This window comes from Haliotis asinina, chromosome 15, assembly GCF_037392515.1.
Source record: "Haliotis asinina isolate JCU_RB_2024 chromosome 15, JCU_Hal_asi_v2, whole genome shotgun sequence".
Classification (NCBI taxonomy): Eukaryota; Metazoa; Mollusca; class Gastropoda; order Lepetellida; family Haliotidae; genus Haliotis; species Haliotis asinina.
In genome coordinates, this window is record NC_090294.1 from 3,817,954 (window position 1) to 3,836,200 (window position 18,247).

At 42.9% G+C, this 18,247-nt stretch overlaps 2 protein-coding genes across 3 annotated transcripts in view; both read left to right on the forward strand.

Moving 5' to 3' along the window:
• LOC137265440 (cytosolic purine 5'-nucleotidase-like) overlaps nucleotides 1–14,298 on the forward strand; it is a 149,894-nt gene extending 135,596 nt beyond the window's left edge. For both annotated transcript variants that reach the window (XM_067800839.1, XM_067800838.1), the window contains exons 8-18: nucleotides 65–161; nucleotides 1,187–1,266; nucleotides 1,530–1,590; nucleotides 2,196–2,234; nucleotides 3,389–3,496; nucleotides 3,916–3,982; nucleotides 7,400–7,622; nucleotides 8,015–8,075; nucleotides 8,351–8,408; nucleotides 8,938–9,056; nucleotides 11,042–14,298. In XM_067800839.1, the coding sequence (XP_067656940.1) occupies nucleotides 65–161; nucleotides 1,187–1,266; nucleotides 1,530–1,590; nucleotides 2,196–2,234; nucleotides 3,389–3,496; nucleotides 3,916–3,982; nucleotides 7,400–7,622; nucleotides 8,015–8,075; nucleotides 8,351–8,408; nucleotides 8,938–9,056; nucleotides 11,042–11,320 (1,192 nt within the window). In that variant the 3' untranslated portion in view covers nucleotides 11,321–14,298. The remainder of the gene's footprint in view (nucleotides 1–64; nucleotides 162–1,186; nucleotides 1,267–1,529; nucleotides 1,591–2,195; nucleotides 2,235–3,388; nucleotides 3,497–3,915; nucleotides 3,983–7,399; nucleotides 7,623–8,014; nucleotides 8,076–8,350; nucleotides 8,409–8,937; nucleotides 9,057–11,041) is intronic.
• Nucleotides 4,113–6,697, forward strand: LOC137266107 (mucin-2-like). The gene is made up of 2 exons (XM_067801609.1): nucleotides 4,113–4,873; nucleotides 4,906–6,697. Exons 1-2 carry the CDS (start codon nucleotides 4,113–4,115, stop codon nucleotides 6,695–6,697), a joined length of 2,553 nt encoding a protein of 850 aa, XP_067657710.1.
• Nucleotides 14,299–18,247: the final 3,949 nt, after the last annotated feature.

Consider the following 18,247-nt stretch of genomic DNA (forward strand, 5'->3'; position numbering starts at 1 on the left):
TATAGCAGTATTAATGTCTTTCTGTTATTAACTGATGCATGAATGAATGTTTCTTTTTATCTAGGATAAAGACAGGTGTTAAAATTGGCGACATCACTATGACTTTTAAGTCCATTTACCAAGATGTCCTTGTCGCTACAAACCATGTCCACGGTCCATCAGTGAGTTCACCTTTGTACAAATAACACTTTGTAGCTCACAGCATTGATCATGTTAATGGTGTAAGGGAGGCAACTCTATTTAAGTGTTTATCGTTATATGTGAAAAGTGGCTTACTTCCCTTGAATGGTAATATATTTATTTTACCAAAATGAAAAATTTTCACTCACAAAATGTGTGTTTTGAGTCATGCATTTGTCTTCAGTTATACATTTGTAATTCTTTGTTTGGCACCATCACCGTGCCTTTTGTTAGTAAGCACATGTTTTCTGAACTTGTAAACGTCGCTTTTCAAAAGTAATTTTTGTTGCTTGAATGCATATGTGTGAAATACAAGCAGATGCTTTTAATGCTGTTTCTAATTATCAAGGCTCCTGTAAAATCATCTCCTTAACTATAATGTCTTTTAGCGACATCTAGAAGTTGTTATATGGATAAATCTTTTATGGATAAATCTTTTATGGATAAATCTTTTATGGATAAATCTTCTTTTAATTCTTTGACACACAACATTTCGGGTCATTTCAGACAGGAGAACTCTGAAGAAGGGGTCTGAAATGAACCTGAAACATTGTGTGTCAAAGAATTAAAAGAAGATTGATCCATAAAAGACCTTGGTCCTTAAATATATGCAAACATATTTCTTCTTGCAGACCGTCACCATTTTTCCCAAATGATGGGTTGCTGAATTTTAAATGGTATTATCCAAGCATCACAGCTGTATTTATACAATCTTTCCATTGTTCGTTCATGAATGAGACAGTGGGGATGGTCTAGTGGTTGAAGGATTTGCTTGTGACTCCAAAGACCCATGTTTGCTTCCCCACATGGGTACAATACGTGAAGCCCTTTTCTGGTGTTCCTTTTGTGATAATGCTGGAATATTGCTAAAGGCTGTGTAAAACCATAGTCACTCACTAATTAATGAATACATATAATTTGTCAAAAAGTTTTGTTTAAGACTTTGAATGTAATTATAAGGTTAGTGTGCATAAACAAATGTGGTAACAAAATCTTACTATTTCAGGGTCCCCTGAAAGAGGAAACTGTGAAGAATCTGAGCAAGTATGTTCTGAAAGATGACCGCCTCCCTGTGCTGCTGGACCGGTGAGTGTCATGGAGATGACCTTATACCATGGCTTAAGCCACTTCATACATTTATATCAAGATGTGTTAGCGATACTTGGCTTGAAACTCATGAACCTAGCTACCTGACAACTGCTTGACACAAATTCTTCTAACTGATGATGAATAAAATCTTTGTCAAATTGATTTTGGACAAAAATATTACTTTGCAACTGATTTTTTCCCAGTTTATTTGTAACAGTTTATTGCTATTTCCTTTAGCCTCTTTATTTATATATCTTCAGATTGCGAAGGAATGGCGCCAAAGTGTTTCTTGCCACAAACAGTGGCTACACGTATTCAGATGTAAGTATGTTGAAATATTCACATTTTTAGAAACGTGTTCGTTGAGTCACGCAGGAGTCTGCAACATTCCGGCTCTGTCACAATGTCCAGTAATAAATACATAGCAGGGGTTCATAAACAGAGTGTATCACCCATGTGTTGTATATATCCCATATCAGGAATACATCGTGTCCTCACTGCACTCTGAACTGGCAGAGGTGGTGGAATAGCCTAGTGGTCAAAGCTTTTACTTGTCATGCCCCAAACCCGGGTTTGATTCCCAGCCTGGATACATTGTATGAATCCCATTTCTGATGTCCCTGCCACGATATTGATGGAATATTGCTGGAATGCTTTCATTCACTCACCCACTCACTCACTCACTCACTCACTCTTTGAAATGTGTCCTCTGTGAACTCTGTCCTCACTGTGCATTATTCCCTTTTAACTATGTCAGTACTAAATAATGTCCTCCTTGAATCCTGCCTTCACTCATCTGCTTGTAGAAGTCTGTCCTCCTTCTGCTATGTCCTCACAGATCTGTGTCCTCACTGAACTATGTCTCCACTCAACTACATCTCACCTGAACTCAAGTTCCTCACTCAAGTACGTTTTCCTCCTTTCAGAAAGTGATGAGCTACATGCTGGACTACCCTCCAGAGAAGGTAATAACAGCACTGGTGCAGGTGTAATATGACCTTGTAACAAATCATTCAGAACATACAGCATGACCTTGTTGAACATACGTCATGACTTTGTAACAAATCATTCAGAACATACGTCTTGACATTGTAACAAATCATTTAGAACATGCGGCATGACCTTGTAACAAATCATTCAGAACATACGTCATGACATTGTAACAAATCAGTCAGCACCTACATCATGACCTTGTAACAAATCATTCAGTACCTACATCATGACCTTGTAACAAATCATTCAGAACGTACATCATGACCTTGTAACAAATCATTCAGTACCTACATCATGACCTTGTAACAAATCATTCAGAACGTACATCATGACATTGTAACAAATCATTCAGTACCTACATCATGACCTTGTAACAAATCATTCAGTACCTACATCATGACCTTGTAACAAATCATTCAGAACGTACATCATGACCTTGTAACAAATCATTCAGTACCTACATCATGACCTTGTAACAAATCATTCAGTACCTACATCATGACCTTGTAACAAATCATTCAGTACCTACATCTTGACCTTGTAACAAATCATTCAGTACCTACCTCATGACCTTGTAACAAATCATTCAGAACGTACGTCATGACCTTGTAACAAATCATTCAGTACCTACATCATGACCTTGTAACAAATCATTCAGTACCTACATCTTGACCTTGTAGCAAATCATTCAGTACCTACATCATGACCTTGTAACAAATCATTCAGAACGTACATCATGACCTTGTAACAAATCATTCAGTACCTACATCATGACCTTGTAACAAATCATTCAGTACCTACATCTTGACCTTGTAACAAATCATTCAGTACCTACATCATGACCTTGTAACAAATCATTCAGAACGTACATCATGACCTTGTAACAAATCATTCAGTACCTACATCATGACCTTGTAACAAATCATTCAGTACCTACATCATGACCTTGTAACAAATCATTCAGAACGTACATCATGACTTTGTAACAAATCATTCAGAACGTACATCATGACCTTGTAACAAATCATTCAGTACCTACATCATGACCTTGTAACAAATCATTCAGAACGTACGTCATGATTTTACACTGTGTAACTACAAGTGCTGATGTTAAGAATCTGTTCAGTCGACAGATGCCAAGCGAGACTGGACATCATACTTTGATTACGTCGTGGTGGATGCCAGGAAACCTTTGTTCTTCACAGAAGGAACCATCCTCCGCCAGGTGGACCGGGTGAGTTGACATTTATGGCAGACATTATGTGTGTCAGGGTAGCAGCAAGCAGTAGTTTTGTTACTGTGTTAAGTAGTGGAGAAATCAAAGTAGCATGATGACTCTATTTTTCTAAGGATTTCTTTTAATAAACATACAGATGAACACTGATGTAGGCAGTTCATATGAGACAATGTTCAGTATTTGAAGCAGTCATAAAATGTCAATTTCCAGTTCACCCTGTGAAATTATTTGAGACTAGACTTGCATGTCTGTGTACCTTCATGTTTGTTGGAATCAAACATCTTTGAAAGGAAATGTGTATCTAACCAGTTCTTGAACACATGTGAAAATCTGTAAGTATATATATTTTCTGGATTTGATGAGTTAATGCAGCATGATACATGTGGAGAGTTGACCTTGATCACCTGCCGTTTTAGGCCACTGGGTCTCTGAAGATTGGAACACACACTGGGCCCATCCAGTCTGGCCATATCTACTCAGGAGGTTAGTGCACACATTATTCCATTGTCTTGGTATCACCAACTGAACACGCAAACTGGTCCTGTCTTAAGCACAGCCAGATGTGGAATTATTCAGTAACCTGCTGTAAGGGGCTTTATAGTGTGGGATAGTTATGTGGACTTGCTCTCATAAGTGTATCAAATCACAGCCCTACACATCCACGCCCATGCTCATGCCCAAGCCCTTGCTCACGCCGCCCACACCCTCACCCTCACCTACGCCCATGGCCATGCTCACACCCTCACTCACGTCCACGCCCTCACCCTCGCCCACGCCCACGCCCATGCCCATTCCCTCACCCTCACCCTCACCCACGCCCACGCCCACGCCCTCACCCTCACCCTCACCCTCACCCTCACCCACGTCCACACCCTCACCCTCACCCTCACCCTCACTCACGTCCACGCCCTCACCCTCGCCCACGCCCACGCCCATGCCCATTCCCTCACCCTCGCCCACGCCCACGCCCATGCCCATTCCCTCACCCTCACCCTCACCCTCACCCTCACCCACGTCCACACCCTCACCCTCGCCCACGCCCACGCCCACGCCCATGCCCATTCCCTCACCCTCGCCCTCGCCCACGCCCACGCCCATGCCCATTCCCTCACCCTCACCCTCACCCTCGCCCACGCCCATGCCCATGCCCATTCCCTCACCCTCACCCTCACCCTCACCCTCACCCTCACCCACGTCCACACCCTCACCCTCGCCCACGCCCACGCCCATGCCCATTCCCTCACCCTCGCCCACGCCCACGCCCATGCCCATTCCCTCACCCTCACCCTCACCCTCGCCCACGCCCACGCCCATGCCCATTCCCTCACCCTCACCCTCACCCTCACCCACGTCCACACCCTCACCCTCGCCCACGCCCACGCCCACGCCCTCACCCTCACCCTCACCCTCACCCTCACCCACGTCCACACCCTCACCCTCACCCTCACCCTCACTCACGTCCACGCCCTCACCCTCGCCCACGCCCATGCCCATTCCCTCACCCTCGCCCACGCCCACGCCCATGCCCATTCCCTCACCCTCACCCTCACCCTCACCCTCGCCCACGCCCATGCCCATTCCCTCTCCCTCACCCTCACCCTCACCCTCACCCTCACCCTCACCCACGTCCACACCCTCACCCTCGCCCACGCCCACGCCCATGCCCATTCCCTCACCCTCGCCCACGCCCATGCCCATGCCCATTCCCTCACCCTCACCCTCACCCACGTCCACACCCTCACCCTCGCCCACGCCCACGCCCATGCCCATTCCCTCACCCTCGCCCACGCCCACGCCCATGCCCATTCCCTCACCCTCACCCTCGCCCACGCCCATGCCCATTCCCTCACCCTCACCCTCACCCTCACCCTCACCCACGTCCACACCCTCACCCTCGCCCACGCCCTCACCCACGTCCACGCCCTCACCCTCGCCCACGCCCACGCCCATGCCCATTCCCTCACCCTCACCCTCACCCTCACCCTCACCCTCACCCACGTCCACACCCTCACCCTCACCCTCACCCACGTCCACGCCCTCACCCTCGCCCACGCCCACGCCCATGCCCATTCCCTCACCCTCGCCCACGCCCACGCCCATACCCATTCCCTCACCCTCACCCTCACCCACGCCCACGCCCTCACCCTCACCCTCACCCTCACCCTCACCCTCACCCACGTCCACACCCTCACCCTCACCCTCACCCTCACTCACGTCCACGCCCTCACCCTCACCCACGCCCACGCCCACGCCCTCACCCTCACCCTCACCCTCACTCACGTCCACGCCCTCACCCTCACCCACGTCCACACCCTCACCCTCACCCATGTCCACGCCCTCACCCTCACCCACGTCCACACCCTCACCCTCACCCACGTCCACACCCTCACCCTCACTCACGTCCACGCCCTCACCCTCACCCACGTCCACACCCTCACCCTCACCCACGTCCACACCCTCACCCTCACCCTCACCCTCACTCACGTCCACGCCCTCACCCTCACCCACGCCCATGCCCACGCCCATGCCCATTCCCTCACCCTCACCCACGCCCACGCCCACGCCCTCACCCTCACCCTCACCCACGTCCACACCCTCACCCTCACCCTCACCCTCACCCACGTCCACACCCTCACCCTCACCCTCACCCTCACTCACGTCCACGCCCTCACGCTCACCCACGCCCATGCCCACGCCCATGCCCATTCCCTCACCCTCACCCACGCCCACGCCCTCACCCTCACCCTCACCCTCACCCACACCCATGCCCATGCCCATGCCCATTCCCTCACCCTCACCCACGCCCACGCCCTCACCCTCACCCTCACCCTCACCCACGTCCACACCCTCACCCATGCCCTCATCATCACCCATGCCCATGCCCACACAGACACCCATGCCCTCATTCTCACTCACGCCCACACCCTCACCCATGCCCACACCCACGCCCTCACCCTCACCCATGCCCACACCCTCACCCTCATCCATGCCACACCCTCACCCATGCCCACACCCACACCCATGCCCTCACCCTCACCCACGCCCACACCCTCACCCTCACCCACGCCCATGCCCACACCCTCACCTACGCCCACGCCCACACCCTCACCTACGCCCATGCCCTCACCCACACCCTCACCCGTGCCCATGCCCACACCCATGCCCATGCCCTCACCCACGCCCACGCCCAGACCCTAACCCTCACCCACTCCCATGCCCACACCCTCGCCCACGCCCACACCTTCACCCACGCCCACGCCCACACCCTCACCCACGCCCATGCCCACACCCTCACCCACGCCCATGCCCACACCCTCACCTACGCCCACGCCTTCACCCACACCCTCACCCGTGCCCATGCCCTCACCCACACCCTCACCCACGCCCATGCCCACACCCTCACCTACGCCCACGCCCTCACCCACACCCTCACCCGTGCCCATGCCCACACCCATGCCCATGCCCTCACCCACGCCCACGCCCACGCCCACGCCCAGACCCTAACCCTCACCCACTCCCATGCCCACACCCTCGCCCACGCCCACACCTTCACCCACGCCCACACCCTCACCCATGCCGACGCCCACGCCCTCACCTTCACCCATGCCCACACCCTCACCCTCACCCACGCTTACAACCATGCATTCATCCACTTCCAAGCCCCCCCACACACCCACACCTACATGTTGCATTGTTTTATAAACCTAACCATACCCCATACCCCATAAAAAATGAGCTGTTCCTGAGTGATGATCAGTCTTTTATTTGTAAAAGATGGAACTGTGGTGTCTTTTGAAGGTCCTTAAAATATCACTGATTTTGGTGACAACTGTCTGGCTGTGTGTCATTATTTTTAACCCCCATTTATCGCAAATATATCTGCATGTGTGCTGTTGGCAGGTTCTGTGGACCAGTTCTCGGAGCTGATGGGCACGTATGGCAGTGAGGTTCTTTATGTTGGTGACCATATATATGGAGACATTCTCAAGTCGAAGAAGAGCCGAGGATGGCGAACCTTCTTGATCGTCCCTGAGATTTCACAGGAACTTCAGGTGTGGACTCACAAGCAGTCCCTGTTCTCTAAGCTGGAAGAGCTTGACTGTATGATTGGAGACATTTACAAGTGAGTTGAAGTTCTGACAGAATGCCAGAAATCTTTGTTAGTTCGTATCAACATCTACCTGATCATAGTTTCTGGGTTTCTTTGTGGCATGAATGTCCAAGACCTGCATCAGTTTGGACTCCATCTGACAGGTTCTGAGGGATCTGAAATGTGACACTACGGCAGTCAGATTCTCTCCATCTTTCAGTATGTAAACACAAGGTTTCATTCAAATAAATTCTGAAAATTTTGGTTCTCATGACCCAAATGTTGAATGTTACTAATTTGGGAGGGTCCAAGACACAAGTATCCATGCAAAAACCGAAAATCTGATGCATCTCTAAGACTGGACACATCCTATAAACTATGCAATATGTGCAACACCATTACAAGTTCTATGCTTTTTTTTTCAGAAACCTGGATAGTAGCAGCCAGGTGAAGCCAGATATCTCAGCGATACAGACGTCAATTAGGGTAAGATATGTGTTCCAGACAGAACTCACCTTGAGGTACATACCTCAAGTTTGGTAAGATAGGAATTGTGGTGGGATTGCCTCGTGGTTAAAGTGTTCGCTTGTCACCCTAGTCTGTCTCACATTATTTTTGCCTAATGCCAAGCCCTCTCTGCAGTTCTAAAGCCTTAAATGAAGCAAGTCAAGATTTCCTCTTTGGTTTCCCTAGGGCTTTTTTCAGTTAAAATGGGTTTGTTTGTTACTATCAAAATTATATATCTGGTGTCTTTATTTCAGGAAGTCACTCATGAGATGGATATGGCTTATGGAATTCTGGGAAGTCTCTTCAGAAGTGGTGAGGACATGTTGGTCTCCACTGGTATCATCCAGTGATGATATGTATAAGAAATGGATGTCAGTTCTTGGTTAGACGAGGGGTATGCAGCTTTTAGAAGGTCCTTATGTATGCAGAATTTAAAAGAATTTGAGATGTGTGCACTATTTCATGAAAACCTGTGTGCTGTGTATTTAACAAAGGTCAAGCATTGTGTGGAATAAGATACAAAAGTATAGGGATATGTGAGATACAAAGGTAGGTGAACAGTATTTATGAAAGGTTGACTGATTTACAATATCATACAAGAGATACACTAGAGGTTTCTTCAAACTGACACCAGGTGTTCTACAGTGTGCGACATACAGTTGACAAATTGTAGTGCACATTCATCCACACAATAACTCACTTACACATGCTTCTGTTGGTATCAAAATGGCACAAGTTCCTTATTTGTGAGACAGCCTAGTTCCTTTACCACATCTAGTTTATATTTTATCAGTGTGATGGTTGTAATGGAGAACTACAGCTTCATGTTCCCTGTTTCCAGGATCCCGCCAGACATTCTTCGCCAGCCAGGTGATGCGCTACGCCGACCTGTACGCTGCGTCCTTCATGAACCTCATCCACTACCCCTTCACCTACATCTTCAGGGCTCCAGCCATGCTGGTAATACTGCTCTCTTTGGATACTGCTTTCCAAACAACTCATAACATGAAAAACCAGAAAGGAGTATTGCAAGCTTAATGAATTTTAACAATAAATAAAGGTCACATGCAACCAAAAAATCAAACATAATTAAAACACATTCGTCACTTATTCATGACATATAATATACATTGCTGCTTTTAAAAAAACAAATAAAACAAAATTATTAGCGTACAATTGCGATTCAAAAGTGCAATATTTTGTACTTGAGCTCACTTCCCCTGAAACGAAGCCCTCGGGAGACCGAACCCAGTTATAGCGGGTGGATGTGCACTCAAGTGTAATGACGGCTTCCGATTGGCTGTTTCATTTGCTGATATACTGAGGGTTCATTGTGTGTACAGATGGGCATTTTTGAATGGCGAGTCACAAGAAAGTAAGATTCTTTATCGATAACAACTTCTTTTTTGTGTACTTGATGCGTCGTTTCAGTATGGATTCATATACTGTTGTCAAACAAAATCATATACACTAAAAGAAGTTGTTATCCATGAAGAATGTATATAGAGATGTTAGGTTTTGAAAATACATGTTCTCTGAATTTGCGCTTGATCCAATCAAAAATCATCTCAGTAGAGATGGTAAACTACTGCGTGGCTGGAATCTGTCATTCGTCCAAGTACAAAGCAGGACTTGAAACTGTCAAGAGTTTGCACCAGTTTCCGTCTGATCCAATCATCCAAAAAAAATGAATGTAGTTTGTTTACAACCCACAGACATAAAAACATGTCATGTGTATCACACCAGCCCAATTTCATAATGAGGCAGAGACGGGACTTTGGTGCACGCGTCATAAATCAATTTATTTTCTTTATGTCATATAGTCTGATAGGTGTTAAATTCAAACTGCACATGGTCAATGATTGAAGCTATCTACTGCATGTTGTCTTTAGCAGACAGGCAGGCAGACATATAGGTGTGAATAAACTAGACGTTGATCTTTCTCTGTGACAGAGACTGCTTACCACAATCAACAAGGTTTTTGACGTAACGAGCAGATTATTTACTTGTTTGTGTACACAACCAAGATTAGACTACTGCTCACAACCTCACACTCTGGACATGCATACTGTTTCAAGCTCCGCAAACCTATTCACTGCGCATGTGTTATGGACACGGCGCAGAACAGCTGTTGAAACCAGTTTTTTCACCCAGCGCTGGGGGAATTTAGTGAAACGTTTGAACTCCAATTTTGCAGGCTTTTTTTCATCGCATTTTTTGTTCAACTTTATAGGTTGAATTGGCATTTCACATGATTTGTTTTGGTAAGTGCATACCAAAAGGTACCAAAATCTGCAAAGTTGACTCAACTAACTCAGAAAGTAAAGGTAGTAAGCCTGTACCTAGTAACAAGAGAGATGTTTTTGAATTATTTCAAAAGAAAACTATTCATATATCAGTACTCATTTAATCAATATCTTTTTGTAAAGTAATCTGGTCAGTAGGTGGGAAATAATATGAAATGCAGGAGACATTTCAGATTTATTGTTTGATCTTGTGTTACCTGAAGAGAATGTACATCAGGCATATATTGTTGTGGCTGGGGGAAATGGATTACCCACTTTTTCAGTTCACAATAATTTTCTAAGGCATGCCCAAAACAATGATTGTGATTTTGAATCCTGTTTTGCCTTCATTGTTTCTGTAGGGTTTGTCATCAAAGTTGTAAAGATCTGATACCTGCACCACTTCATGCTGTCGTCCATAACTGTTCATGGCAGCATGCATTCAGTCTTTTACTCGGCAGATATGTGAAAACTGCCGAGTATTAGCATCCTTTTGAAATTATAGTATTTTCCTTCAATTTTGCAATTTGAGGCATCAGTGCAATGATAACTTGGTAAATCATCAGAGATTTTATTGTCATGCCCAGGCCAAAACAAGATGGCTGATTACTGTGACCCCATGTGGTGCTGAGTTACCAGCATTTTAACTATTTTCTCCAGATGCCTCATGAATCCACTGTTGGCCATGATGCACCCCTGCCAGATGACGCTCCTCAGTGTTTTGCTGACCGCTCCCGTTCCAACGAAGGGGTCGCCCACAACGAGACCCCAAAACGCTTCCGTCTCACCCGTAGCGCTAGCCTTGTACCTCGTCTGCATGCTCCAACCCCCAGGCAGTTCACCCAAGTTCAGGATGATGATGGCGATGTTGACAGCTTCAACCCTCTTGCCCCATCTGTTGATAGTCTAGTAGAAGGGGAAGAGGAAGACAATGCTTAAAGGGAGATAACTCTAGGTCACATGGTTGATGTCAAGTTATTAGTATGTTAAGCTCAGGATGTGGCAGGACTTTTCTCTTTAGTCTTTATATGTGATGTCTCAGAATAGCATCTCCCTAACACCTTACATCACCATGTGGTATAGATACTTCGCATGAACAAACAACGGAAGACAACTTTGTCAGTAATCGCGAATAAAACATCACTAGACAAGATTATCTACCTTTCAGTTCTAACGGAGGGACCATTGTGTGATTTACTCAACATTCTTAGTCAAACTTTGTAGATAAATCTTGCCGCAATGTTTCCAAGCACGACTCGGGTTGTAGATTCTAGGGTTATGAGAGTCAAAGGCACCACTATTTGTTTACTAGATGTTAACAAGAATATACGACTCAAAAGAAGACAAGGAAACCTGAATTAGTTCATATGAGGACAGTGGAATCTGTCTATTATGGACTTGTCTGGGAAAGACTCATTTGTCTGGATTGTAATGAAGTCAATAATAGAAATTTTTGTGTAAATTTTGTGAAAAAAAACGGATGACTCCTCGCAACCTACCTGTGATTTAGTTGAAACATATGCAATAATGTAAGGAGATGAAATCTGATACAGTGATCAGAAATCTGATACAGTGATCGGATCAATACGGTATCTGAAACTATTATTTTATGAAAAGAAACATTCTAGCATTGCATCATTTCAATTGCAGTTTATGCGCTATGTGAAATATTTGTGATGATAACTAAGGTTTTGAGACAGCACTTTGGTGTATTCCCAGATAGTTTTTATGTATTGAACAATTTGACCTGTTATCAATAATGTTTTGTGAGGTCTTGCTAAACACAGTGTTTGTCATCAAGCTGCACTGATTTAACGAAACAAAATGTGCATGACGTGTATACTTTTTCTGTCAACGACGCTTCTTTTGGTGTGTGAGTAGTTGGGGGAACCCCAGATTTTATTAATGTTTTATATACACATAGTTTGTTCTGTTCTAATTGGCATTTACTTTCTTTTTTCAATATCTTTGAAAACATCAAGGAAAAAAACATCAACAACATTCTCTGTTGTGATAAGTCAAGATGTATGCTTTTTTAACTGTTTGGAGAATCAAATGAAAATTTGTTTCCTTTTTAAACTTTTTAAAGTTTGTTCTCAACGAAGTAATGAGCAGCAGAATTAATTCTTCAAGATCTAACTCAGTGATGAATACGCAATTACATTAAGAAAGTGGTCAAATGTAGCATAGTAATATTTGGGATTACACTTTTTTAGTAAAGTACAGATTCTGGTCCCATCTGGGACTTGTGGAAGCAGTGTTGGGTGAGTGGGATAGGCAGCTGTGTGCTGGCAATAACTGCCGGACTCTGATGGTGTGGGTTGGAATCCTGGATGGGACTCAACCCAACAAAAGTACTAGAATCTGTACTTTATGAAGAAAGTGTAGTCCCAAGCACATGTAACTCAGTGATGCATGATCTGCATAGTTTTGTTTCATTTTTGATGTTACGAAGTATTTCAGCCGCTGATGGAGAATGGTATCTCATTGTAAACAGTTTATAATACCAGCAGCTGTGTTACATTCTGTTTGGATTAGCGGCCATATAGTTTTGAGTGTGAATCTCATGTGAATTTTATTTTTTTATGGTCATTTATAATAATGTTTTTCTTCTTTTTATTTCTGTTTTAATGAGGTCTGGGGATATTTCTGTGGATTTTGTTACAAAGTTTGTTTTATAAATTTTAGTCTAGTTTTCTGGGGATTATATTTCAATGGATTTTGATGCAAAGTTCTTTTTTATCTTTTAGTCTAGTTTCTGTGTTGATGTGCTGTATAAGAATAGATGTGGCATAGTTTAGACATTCCAGAGAGATTCAGTTGAACCTTAATGCACATTTATGTGATTAAGATGACTGGGATTAATTATGTTTAACTAATATTCCTTGATACTGGAATGGCATACCAGCACTGAACAGTATACCTTTGAAGTTTTATATTTTTCACAATTTTTTACTACGCAAAATAAAATATGCATATGAATGAGAAAAGCAATGGTGCTCCTTGCTGTCAGTGTCATATTCATATAATTTGTTTCTGATTCTCTGATTTTCTTATCATGTTTTGACCTTTTTCGATTTTTATTAACTATATACAAATAGGTTGCAATAGCAATAGACCATAATTTGTATGAATAAATGTTCTGTCAATGATGCAATGATACAAAATATCACAGTGAGTTCATGTAAACTAGTTATTAGTATTAAACACCAGCATATACATCTGCACTGATGCAGACTGAAACCTGTAAGTGCTACAGATGTATCTATATCCATTTCATATTTTAGAAGTTTCTTTTTAATACATGTATTCTATTTTCTTTACAACTCATGTAAAGTGATAACTGTTGAATTGATATCTTAAACTCAGTCTGTACCACTTTGTGTGTTAACTGTCACACCACTGATGCTTTCAATTTAGAAAAATTGAGTTTTTTAGGGTAATTAATATATGGTTTTATTTAATGATGACATTTTCCCTTTCCATTCAAATTGCACTGTCAGTTTTATATTTGTTAGAGTTCAGATGCCAGTCATTTTTAAATGTGTGTGAACTACAGGCTGGGAACAACCAAAGTTCTGTTAACCAATATTTTTGCTGTTTAACAATGTTTAACAACTATTTGCTGATGTTTAAGAACATATGTTGTAAGAATCTCATGGCAATTCTTAAGCATGATCTATTTAAAGGTTTATTTATATCAACCTATATATAACCTATTTACTTCAGTTTTATTTAGACTGACTGAATCAGTGATGAATCTTGGCATTCAGGGACAAACCTACAACACCAAATGTGTTCCCATTGGTATATCTTGTACCCCCATCAGATATTGCTGCTCTTTACCCTTAATGACCTTAAAAGCTCTTATATATATTTTATTATATTATGTTATGAAATATAGATGTCTAACCATGTAACGTGTTCATCTTATAATTTCCCTTGTACATGATTCAAGTGTTCTGGTATGTTGTAGTGTATCTGTACTTTACATACAAGTAAACAAACACATCAATGAAATGCTTCGCGTCTTCCTGTAGCTGTAAGTTCGGGGAGGGGAGGGTTCAACACCAGGTGGGACTGCGACACAGTTTCACCTGTGTTGCATTACACTGCAACTATGGTTACACATGACAGTTTTTCTGAGACTTCATCATTGATCACTGACGATGGACCATTATTGGTTATTGTGGTATGAGCCTGCATAAGATGCTGCAGATCCTTCATTGCACACTGGTCTGGGTTTGAATCCCAGATCAACCTCATCATCATAGCTAGTCTTCTAACACACAAGACTGAAGCCAGCTATTTCATAGATCCTCTGAAAGAGAGCAGGATATTTTTTTCTTCAGAGTAAAGACACTATAGGAAACACAGGAGGCAAGAGTATATTTTAGTGAGTGAGTGAGGTTTGCTTCCCTTCCCTTACCATCATGCTAACGATATTACTCCAGGAAACACTTTAAATAGACATTGTTCTCATGTGGAACTGAACAAGGGACTTGAACCTGGGTCTTGAATCTCCCTTCCCCCCCTCACCATTTTGTGATGGTCTTAGGTAAATATATGTTACATTAGTCATTGTCTGGATAAATCTGTTTAATTCACAAAATACAAGGCTGTGACAGTATTGCACAAAAAAAACCAAGATAACAAATGTGAAATTAATGTTAATAGCCATATCGGCTTAACATGATAAAAAATATAGAGCCAAAAGGTGATTAGTTCATGTAGTGTAGATTACCTTGCAAAGTATTGGATATAAATATGACATGAAAAAACCCCACAAGTTTCCAGTGTTTCTATACATTATTGACTTTCTACACCCTCTAGACTACACACAATGATACCATTAAAAATATCAACTAACCTCACTGTGAACACGTTGTCTACTGGTTATCAATCTAATATGGCTACCCATGTGGACATGTTTGCTATCTTGTCAGATTCAGAAATCTTTGACCAGGTGGATTCAGAGGTGCTGTAACATTATCTAACACAAGCCATTATTGGAGTCCGCTAAAAATTGGGATTTCATTGACTAGTAAGTTCTGTGATCTATTATCCTAGAAAACTAGTAACTATCGACCTATGATGACTTTACTGTAATGAAAGCAGATCAACAGGAAGTGTAAAAACTCCCATAATGAAATTAAAGATGCCAGAATTGCTGATATATTTACACACGTACCTATTGTTAACCGACACATACTAGTGAAAATATTTGCAATGCCTATGCTTCATAAGACTCTAGTTCTGGACCAATCACAAGACAGAGTTGTGTACCATAGGCATCCCATTGCCATATGAACGTAAGTTCCAAATCCTACTTTCAGCTTTGTCCTAGTGAGTGAGTGAGTGAGTGAGTGAGTATAGTTTTACGCCGCACTCAGCAATATTCAAGCTATATGGCAGAGTTCTGACCACCCAATCCTGTTAGTTGCCTCTTACGACAAGCATAGTTGCCTGTTATGGCAAGCATGGGTTGCTGAAGGCCTATTCTACACCGAACCTTCACGAGTGCTTTTTGTCCAAAGTTTGTCAGAAACATATTGTGCCTGTGAGTCTGGACTTACGGCTAACCTCCCATGTTTGCAAGTCTGACTTACGGCTAACCTCCCATGTTTGCAAGTCTGACTTACGGCTAACCTCCCATGTTTGCAAGTCTGACTTGTGGCTAACCTCCCATGTTTGTGAGTCTCACTTGTGGCTAACCTCCCATGTTTGTGAGTCTCACTTGTGGCTAACCTCCCACGTCAAGCTGACTCACCATGATATACATGGAATACAAACAGAATAATGTCAAGCCATATTTCCCAAAATCAGAGCGGGAAATTAGACACCCTCCTGGCAGTTGCATGCAGTTTCAACTTGAAGCACTGCTAAATGAACATCACAAATACAATTTTTCAAAATGTACCATTCACAGTATCCAACATGTTTCATCATTCGTCTTTCATAAGCAGACAGTATACATGATACCAGTGGTAAAAAATAAACATATATCTGAATATAGTGTAACATGATATATGGGTTTTTAAATGCAATACTTCATGTACCTTAATGTGTATGAATGATGATGCACTGGTACAAAATATCACAGTGGGTTCATGTAAACTAGTTTTCAGTGTTAAACACTATCATATACATCTACACTGTCTATATTTGGTAATATACCACCCATCAAAAGTGTATATTCACTACTGTACATGTAACCACTTCAGTCAACAGTTCCAAATAGATTCTGCTAAATATTCTGTTTGAAGGTACTGTATACACATAAACTGATACGTTGTAAAACAAATACATAACGTTGAAAAGATTATTATTATTATTATGAATTCAATAAATGATGAAACATAGTGAAAATTAGCAAATTCTTTCACATCCACGATATTTGCATGTTCAGAGGCAATTTGATCCTCGTGCAGTTCATCTGCATGTGTTTTGCACTTGGTTCCCCCAAGTGAGTGGAGAGACAAACATACTTCTTGATCATGTGCTCATATCAAATAAGGTTTGTTGATGTTGATGAATCCACTTTTTTGAACATTTTTTGAAAATATGACATCTTCATTTAAGACACTTTCAGGTTTGAAAGCACAATAAAAGCAAACTTCATAATAGGACCAAGGGAAAGTATTTCAGCAAGATCCATTCAACATGATCAATGCATAAAATGAACAAAATGTCTTGCAATTAATCAGTCAGTTGCATAGAAAATATTATAATAATTTCACAAGAAAACAATCAAAAGCTCCAGATTGATCACTCAACATTTCCTCAAAATGACAAACAACAAAGACATCACTTCTTGCTGTATGTAATTCATCTGAATACTTAACCTTTTTACATCACTGACCACATATTCATGTTGGGCTGTCATCACACAATAAAACGTTCTGGATTTTCAGCAAATGTCCTTTTCACTCCCACACATATCAAATAGTTGTAAGGCAAACCCTATCCTACGCCAGATCTCCACAGACAATACTCTCCTTCACCTGTGAGCTTCAGTGACAGTAACCCAGCAACTTCCCACACACAGAGAGATGTAGGGGGATTGTTTAAGTTCTGGGAACACCGACAAAAACTGAAGTGAGTTGACTCTTGTATACTCATCTACAATGAGTAATGCCTGGAGTCACAGATCTAGGTGATTTAACGTTTCTCAATGCGAGTGTCGGATCAGACAAAGTACACTGGGGAAGCATGTCACAAGAGACATCAGCACTGAGGCATAGACTGCCTATACACCTATATCACCAACAAGTAATGGAAGGTAGCTAGGTAGGTTTATTTAGTTTCTCCAACAGCTGTATGGTGTCAGTGTCATACGTGTGAGATCCGAGCAGCACTTCGGTCAGCGTTCTTTGTTATAGATTGTCCAACAGAAGACATGTATCTACACCAAATATGTCCAGAATGTCCAGCCACATGGTTTCTCATCTAACCACACTGTCACTACAAAGGTGACAATGTGATATGGTTTCTCATCTAACCACACTGTCACTACAAAGGTGACAATGTGATATGGTTTCTCATCTAACCACACTGTCAGTACAAAGGTGACAATGTGGTGCACAAGACCATGAACAAAGAAGGAACATAGTCGACATGGTTCAATTCTCACTAGGTGCATGATAAAAGAGAGAGATCAGCTTTAAGCATCTCTTCCTTGTGTGTGTGATATCAGATATGGAATATACAATTGTGGTTGGCGAGGAACAGCGACCTACTCGCATCTGTCTCCATCTGTAACACAAGTTCATCAGTTTCCATCTGTAGCACAGGTTCATCAGTCTCCATCTGTAACATAAGTTCATCAGTCTTGGTTTTGAAAACATGCTTCTTCACTTTGGTTTT